At 35.4% G+C, this 9,134-nt stretch overlaps 1 protein-coding gene across 1 annotated transcript in view; it reads right to left on the bottom strand.

Moving 5' to 3' along the window:
• LOC137623690 (uncharacterized) overlaps positions 1-7,172 on the bottom strand; it is an 89,481-nt gene extending 82,309 nt beyond the window's left edge. The window contains exon 1 of the mRNA XM_068354519.1: positions 5,926-7,172. Within this exon, the coding sequence (XP_068210620.1) occupies positions 5,926-7,083 (1,158 nt within the window). The 5' untranslated portion in view covers positions 7,084-7,172. The remainder of the gene's footprint in view (positions 1-5,925) is intronic.
• Positions 7,173-9,134: the final 1,962 nt, after the last annotated feature.

Raw genomic sequence — 9,134 nt, 5'->3', positions numbered from 1 at the left:
TCAAAGTGTTGTAATTTATATAGAATATATTTATCTTTGTAAAGAATGTATTATTTCAAATCATAAATATTTAGGACCAGATTCTGCTCGATTCCTGTAAAGAACCAGTGAGTGTTAAATGCGTTTTAATAGTACTTAAGAGTAATTAGCTAGTTTGGTTTTGAAAGGCCTAAGAGATCTTTGGCTATTCAGTGTTTTATATATTACTGTCTGGGAGTTATTTAACGGTCTCAGAATTCGTGTATTAATGTTTTAAAGTGTAACAGTTTTAAGGTAAAAGCAAAAAAGGGAGTTTGGAATTCGAGAGGTTGATTAACTCGCCAGTCGTAGTATATAATATCATATGTTTGGTTCCCAATCACGAGCCATAGTATAATATAATTTGTTATAGCCCAGACCAGAGATCCTTACAGTATAATATATTTTAGTGCCCAGACCCGGGAACCATATCATACAATAATATGTATATATATATATATATATATATATATATATATATATATATATATATATATATATATATATATATATATATATATATATGAGGAGAGAGAGAGAGAGAGAGAGAGAGAGAGAGAGAGAGAGAGAGAGAGAGAGAGAGAGAGAGACATATACTGTGCATACATATGTATAGACACAAGCATTTGTGTTTATTGTGAGTGATTATGTATATAAGTCCTATTATGAAAATGCTAGATCAAACAAAAAGATGAATTTAATAAGCAACATTCATAATCCTCAATTAAATGAAAGGAAATTAAAAAGTAACAGCCCTGGAAAAATTGAAGCTGGCATGAATGGGTTATTTGCTCAAAGGAGCTAGAGTCGGAAGCGAAAAACAAATGAATAATTTCTATCAATGAAGGTACATTCATCAAAGAGGAGAGTTCATTAATATGACTTGAAAGCTACCAATGCGAGCTGCAGTAAGCAACTGATGAAGTAGTGTTGTTATTATTATTATTATTATTATTATTATTATTATTTGCTAAGCTACAACTCTAGTTGGAAAAGCAGGATGTTATAAGCTCATGGGCTCGAACAGGGAAAATAACTCAGTGAGGAAAGGAAACAAAGAAAAATAAAATATTTCAAGGAGAGCAACATCATTAAAATTTCTCCTATATAAACTATATAAACTTTAACAAAACAAGAGGAAGAGAATTAAGATAGAATAGTGTGTCCGAGTGTACCCTCAAGCTAGAGATCTCTAACCCAAGACAGTGAAAGCCCTATGGTGCAGAGGCTATGGCACTAACCAAGATTAGACAACAAAGGTGTGATTTTGGAGTGTCCTTCTCCTAGAAGGACATTTTCCTTTCATATCTTATTGCAATTGTATGCATTGTATAGAAAAGTTAGATGACAGATTCTTGCATTTATTTAACATCATTAAAGTTTATATAGGAGGACTTTTAGAACTGTTAATGTAAAGTAGTCAAATGAAGAAGGTCAAGGCACGAGGAAGCATGATTTTGAGTAGGCTTCGTGTATGCATTCCTGAATATGGGATAAATAACATTTTTGTCAGAATTGAATAACTCAGCATTAACATTCGAGTGATTTATGACGAAAAAATTCTGAGAGAGAGAGAGAGAGAGAGAGAGAGAGAGAGAGAGAGAGAGAGAGAGAGAGAGAGAGAGAGAGAGAGGGATCTGATTAATCAGAGAGATGTTATTTTAATGTTGTAATAAGAGTATTGAAAACTTCACTCTTCATTAAGAATACTAGAAAATTTGTATACTCAGTAAATAAATCGGTTTAAATCCATTTGTTGTTGTTGAGTGCAGTGTTTTCTAACAGCTTAAACTTGTCTAATCCTAATCACACGTGTAGGTTAACACACTCATTAATTTTTCAAAAAAAAAAAAATGATAACGGAATGCAATTCTGTACTTTGAAATGACGCATTGTTCCTTTGTCTTAACTTTAAAATGTCAAATTTGCAAATAAAGAGATATAAAAAAATGAAATTAAACCGGAAGCTGCTGTGCATATCATGCCGGAATTAACACAGCAACACCGACATGATTTAGTGAGTATTAAAGTTGTCTGTTGTCTCTCTGATTCTGAAGTACGGAAAATGTCAAAGGTCGCCTGGTTAGAGAAACTCTCACCTTTAAGCCACCATATTGTCTTTGCTTACATTCATAGAACGTTTATCTTTCCTGTCTGAGTCATGATCTCTCTCTCTCTCTCTCTCTCTCTCTCTCTCTCTCTCTCTCTCTCTCTCTCTCTCTCTCTCTCTCTCAGTAATCAGCTTGCGTTGAATGTGAACAGTTGTCATGAGTTACTGGTGATGTGTCTGTCCTCTGTTACTGAACCAATGTTTGTTGATGCCTTGTTGCAAGTCGAGATTCTTGATAAAAAGTTTTATTATTATTATTATTATTATTATTATTATTATTATTATTATTATTATTATTAGCTAAGCTAAAACCCAAGTTGGAAAAGCAGGATGCTGTAAGTCCAAAATGGCTCCAACAGGGAAAAATAGCCCAGTGAGGAAAGGGAACAAGAAAATAAATAAACTACAAGTGAAGTAATGAATAATCGATAAAAAGTTTTTAAAAACACTAACAACATTAAAATAGATCTTTCACATATAACTATAAAACATAAAAAAACCAAGAAGAAGAGAATTAAAAAAGAATAGTGTGACTGAGTGTACCCTCAAGGAAGAGAATTCTACCGAAAGACAGTGCAAGACCATGATACAGAGGCTATGACACTACCAAAGACTAGAGAACAATGGTTTGATTTTGGAGTGTCCTTCTCTTAGAAAAGCTGCTTACCGTAGCAAAGAGTCTCTTCTATCTTTGCCAAAGGGTAAGTAGCCACTGAATTTGTCCTTTGTCATTAAGATAATGCTTTCATAGGTTATTGAACTGTAAGTAGCAGAATAACAGAAACTCTCTGTAGCTGTAGTGAACAATTATGCTGAAGATTAAACCGCTAATAAGAATTATCTGTGTAAACTTCTTTAAATGCTCAATAGAATGAATTGCTAAAAGCGCATATTCAATGATATCCTGATATGAATCTATATTATGTAGTCAGCTTGTTAAACTGTTATACAATTAATAAAAGTACGTATTTGGCGTTACAAAATCTTTTGTGACTTCTGGATTATCCAAAAATTATCTAATGACTACAGCCAAGCAAACGGTATTAGACTTTGAAATACTTGAAATACCCAATATTCACTTGTAAGATACTGTAAAATAGCCTTGAAAAACTCTATTCAACTAATTCTTTGAGCCAACTTGGTCAGTTTCTATACCCACCCAGAGACCATTCACACATCCTAGGAACTTCACAATACTCAGACTCTCTATTGTGTACTATAGTCCATTTCTTTTAGCGATGCATAATTTACACCGACTCCCAGCGGTGCCCTTTTAGCTCAGAAAAGTTTCCGGATCGCTGATTGGTTGGACAAGATAATTCTAACCAATCAGCGAACAAGAAACTTTTCCGAGCTAAAAGGGCACCGCTGCGAGTCGGTGCAAATATGCATCGCTAAAAGAAATGGACTATAGTACTACTGTTCTAGAAGTCTGATGGGCTATGTACAGTAGTTTTGGCCTTATTGCCAGTCTGACTGATTATAACTTTTTTAAACTATAATATGCTAATTAACATATATGAATCGATACTAGTTAATGATACATACATACGAATAAAGTACTACACAAAATACGAGAAATAGAAAAAGGCACATCCTCTGTAATGACTGGTGATACCCGGTAGTGATTATGACACACCCCATTATATGCTGTATATCAGTGGTTCCCAACCTGGGGGAAATTTCCCTCTGGGGGGAAAATTTGAAGCTACCAGGGGGGAAATAATTACACTACCTACTAACCAAAAAAAAATATCAGGTGACAAAGCTAGCCCTGATATTGATACACTGGTGCACAAGAAGCAGCCTCAACCTTCTCACTAATTCAATTTTGAAGTAGAAGAATAAATAAAAGTCCTTTTATTTTGTTACTAGCCGCTCTCCATATACTGATAAACAAATAGTTACAGAGTAAAATGGATAGAGAGCGGTTAGTATATTTGTATAATGGAAAAATAAATTAGTAAGTTGTCACAGTGTGTTTCAACTACTCTTTCCCTCATACACATGAAGGGGGAAATCTGGAGGGTTGCACTGGGTGCAGGGGGGAAATGACAGGAAAAAGGTTGGGAACCACTGCTGTATATGGTAGGCCTTTACACTCGCTCTATGACCAGTAGTCGTATTTATAATTTAATTTCCCTCTATCAAAATTTCACCATCACTTCCTTAACATGCTTTTATTTTATATGTATAGATTCCAATATCTTCAGTAGTGTCTGAGCGTCAAAAATCAGTAGGCCTACGCCTTTTTTGGTAAATTTTTCAAAATGTACACGTTGACGATCCGCAGTATCAGGGGCCTGGGGAACGATTTCCATCTAGTACATCATTTGCATTTCTTATTTTGTGTAACCAAATATTTGTTTCCTTGTATTTACTCATTTTTTCCCTTGTTCTCATCTCTTGCCTCTCTTATTTCATTTCAGAGGAATTCTTTAAAGGTTTTATCAGCAAATTCTTAGATAATTTCTTTCTTTAGTGTGAATGTGTTTTAGAAATAACAACGATGATAATAATTGTATAATCACTGATAACAATATGATGATTTGTAAAGGCAGTGTGTCTTTAAAAGTTGTCGACATAAATCATTTCTGTGAAATCCATTTCACAGAAGCCGATTCGTTTGTTCAAATGTTAAAGGTTCGTTTCTTTTGAACTTCTGAAAAAAAATCCTTCGTCTACTATCTCTTCTATATAATAAAGAGCGAGTGTCTGGTTATACACACACACACACACACACACACACACACACATATATATATATATATATATATATATATATATATATATATATATATATATATATACTGTATATATATATACATGTATATATATATGTGTGTGTGTCAGCAGTAGTTAGTCCACTGCAGGACAAAGATATCAGACATGTCCTTCCACTTGCGTCTGTTAATAGTCTTTCTTTACCTGTCTATACCTGCAAATTTTCTTAGTTCGTCAATCCATCGTTCTATCTTCCTTCCCCTGCGTCCTTTGCAATCTCTAGGGACCCATTCTCTTATTTTTAATGTCCATCTAATGTCTGTCATTCTCATGATATGTCCTACCCATGTCCATTTCTTTTTTCTTATATGTTGTCAGAGTGTCCTCTACTTTAGTTTGCTCTTGTATCCATTATTGCTCTTTTCTATCAATTGATTCACTTACCTTTCCAGTTTTCACAAGTATTCATGCGATGAAGATGGGTTTCCCTCTTTATTAACTTATTATAATTGAAATTAATTTGGTTTACATTTATCAACTACAATTTCATATATTTAGTTGGGTAGACTTTGTGTCATTATTTCAAGTTTGTGTTTGGCATATCTAACATAGTCTGGTGGACAGAGGTAAAGAAAAGAATAGTGATAGGTAAACCAAACAGTTGTAACTAGAAAGTATTGACTGCTGAGCTAGGTGGGGTACCTGCTTCAGAGAAATTTTCTGCATTACGGTGTATCTATGATTATTATAGGTGTTTATCAAGTTAGAGACATCTTACTTTATACGAGTGAAGTATTGGTAATTGTTGAAAATGGTTGATTGTTATTTTGAGATACCAAGTCGTAGTTTTTTAATTGATATATAGAAGCTAAAATACGCAATATTTGTCGCAGAAAAAATCTGTTTGAAAGATGTGAAATATTCACTTAAATCGTATTATCACTTGGATAGAACATCAGAAATACATTAGCGACTATTGGAATTTATCTACCTGATACTTTTTCATGCATTATAGATAAATATTACATTTCTCCCCATTTGGAATAATATGATCCCCTAATATATGGCCTTACCTGGATATGGAACTGATCAGGGGCGTTGTTGATAAACAGGAAGTTGATTGAAGGCATCAAGACATCGACCGCATGAGTGAACTTGAAGTTGGCGCCTGTGAGCAGGAGTTCCACCAAGAAGAAGAGGGAAATGCTTATAGATGTGGCGAAGACAATCAGCTGCACAAGCAGGGGTAGGCCAAAGTAGTTCATGAGATGAACTATCATCTCGTCAATGTTCATTAGTCTGCTTTCCATACTCGTAAAATCTCGAAAGTCAAAAGTGGCTGGAACGACTCTGCGGGGCTGAGTTAAATGGCGGAATTTATTGATTTTTGTAAGTGATGTTGGAGCAATGTCATCTTCGTTCGGATGGAACCATCTGCCCTTCAAGTGGCGTTTGAGATCTTTTGTAGACTTGAAGCCTTCTTGTTTTTGTACCTGACGATGGAAAGGGTCTCCCCTTGGTCTTCTTTTCGAGATTTTATTGTTGTACAATTGACTTCTTATGAGAGATATATTCTTGCCTTTTGGCAAGTCTATCTCGGTCGTCTCTGGTTGTATTCTCTCTCTCATAATGTCATTGTTGTCCCCCAATATTTCTCCATTTCTAGATATGGGAAAGTCCGTCTGTTTTTTATAGCCATTGACATGATTCTGAGGAACTCCCAGTTGGAGTAAGAAGATGTCCCTAAGGTCAGATGCTAATGAAGAAATCATCAAGTTGAAGAGAGCAGGGAGCATGAAATTTTGAAAGCACCCCATGCTCCTGGCGATCATTGTAACTATGAAACCAAACTCAATTCCGTAATTGTTGTGTATGTATGAATGGTTGTTCCGGGAGAAATCTATGATTTCTATGACACTGGCGAATCCTAACAGGGTGCTCCCGAAAACAATGAGAATTTCCTTCCAGTCGAGGCCCAAAAGCAGAGAGCGCTGCCTGTTATGCAGATTGGTTTTCTTTAGAAGCTTTGCTAGTTTAGGGCTCTTCATCAGGATATATCCACCAACAACGATATACGAAGTAGAATACAAGCAACTCCACAGTCTATCCGAGACACTGCTGATGGAGTCCTTCTCCACCACCTTGTAGGATGGGAGGACCATCCTACCGATTGATGCAGTGACCAGAGCGATGTAGCAAGCAAGGGACCACACCATCCAGGGTGTGCTCATTTTGAGGTCGGTCTCTCCCAACACTCCTGTGTACGGAAATGTTCCTCCGATCTTGACCAGGAAGGTAAATATCCTCAATCCTCCATTTTTGGGGATTAGCTGTCACAAAGAAAAAAGAAATGATCAATTTATTTTAGAAATGAACCTAAGAGAGCCAGCTTCAAGTTTTAAAATTACATTTGGCATATAACACAAGAAAACAAAGCTTTGTATAAAAAACAAATGAATAAAAATAATCTTAGTATCTCATTCTCAATAACAGAACCTTTACTTGTATCGAAATGTCTGCTAACAGTAATCTTGTGACTCTAAAATGGCTGTTGTATCTTTAAAGACAAACACCTGTTTAACTGACGATTATGAAATTCTGTCTTTCTTTGTTTACTCTGGATAACATCTCCCATTAATTTAAGATTATATTACTTTTCCTCCCGATTCATTTGTCCTTAAGATAGAGAGAAGTATTCATAAAGATTCCCTACCTATCAGCTTAACTTCCAGTTTAGTACACATCTATCAAGTGATCATAATTCTGAAGTAGTTTCGTAAAGCCTATGTGGAAATTTGTAAACCTTCGCTGGCATGGGTCGGTGACTTTTCTTTTCTTTGGTTTCCCCTTTTTAAGCCAAATAACCCTCCTTCGTTTTTGTAGCCTAAACTCAATGGGACTTTATTTTTCATCTCAGTGGTATTGAGGTAAATACATGCCTCATTACATACCCTACAGATATCGTAATGAATGCAGACTTAAGTGAGGATATATTATTATTATTATTATTATTATTATTATTATTATTTATGCTATTGTCTATTGTTATGTCTTCCTCCCTGTCTGAAAAACACGCCTCTTTACAATACTTCTTACTATTTAATAACAATTGATCGAATCCCTACAAAATGACAAATGTCTTACATGTTATCTTTGCATTCTCACCTTGAATATGTTCATCATGATTTGCCAGACGGTAACTAATCTAAAATTCAGGCGTACAGTAGTTAAACTTTGTTAGGATCTCCAGCAGAAAACTGTCTTCCTTTCAATCGAGTTCCTGCCATCAAGAAATATTTTGGCTCGTCAATATCCGCCCCAACTCTTAAATGATTGGGTATTAACGCCCCCAAACTCGGCCTTCCAAACGACGTTGCGAGTAAGGGTTTGGTTCCTTAATTTCGTCCTTGGATAGGATGCTCTCTAACTGTGTCTTCGGACTCCTAACTGGAGGGAATGCGCCAACCAGGGGAGCAAGAGCCACCTTGTCCATGGCGTCTGTTTGAATGCGCATTAAAAATGTAGAGAAGACTTGATGGTTCTTTTTATCTGTCCAGCAAGAGGTTATTGATTATCGCCTAGCCACCGCATGAGACATAAACAAAAATTGCTGATGATCACGGAACGTTCGGCAATAAACATGTATTCTGAAATATGTTATCAGCGAAATAGAATTCTATTCTCAATAGGAATTGAGCTCTCGACTCATATTATAAAATTACTGGTAGAGAAAAGAATGAAATAAACGCAAAAGAAAATCTCATTCAATCTGTACCAGAGAAAAGGAATAGGACTATAATAATCATCTTTAAATGCAAAACACACATGGCGATAGAAAGATAATTACAATCAGATCTAAAGTTTTATTCACGTAGAGTTTAATCGTACGGAATTAATTTTACTACCTTTTGTATCCTCATGATTGAGTCATCGTAGGTTTGACATAGATATCCTTTCCGTAATTGATAATTCAAAATGAAGATCCTATTGAATTGAACAATCGCCATCGATTCTCATAAAAAACACAATTGACTGAGTCTTTTCTCAGAGATGCACGATTCATCAAATTTCTATCGAGAAAATATATGATTAATTCACATAGATTGGCTAAATGTGTGATCAATTGCACTTTGTCTTGACAAAATTCAGAATGAGATGCATCCCATTTTACAAATGACCTGATTGACTGGAATTCATCTCAGAAAAAGCAACATTGTTTGCACTCTCTGGTAGGTTGGCCAGGGCACCAGCCACCCGTTGAGATACTACCACTAGGGAGTTA

The sequence above is a fragment of the Palaemon carinicauda genome, chromosome 30, assembly GCF_036898095.1.
Source record: "Palaemon carinicauda isolate YSFRI2023 chromosome 30, ASM3689809v2, whole genome shotgun sequence".
NCBI classification, from domain to species: Eukaryota; Metazoa; Arthropoda; class Malacostraca; order Decapoda; family Palaemonidae; genus Palaemon; species Palaemon carinicauda.
The sequence above is the reverse complement of the archived record's forward strand: the minus strand, read 5'-3'. Positions and strand labels throughout refer to the sequence as shown.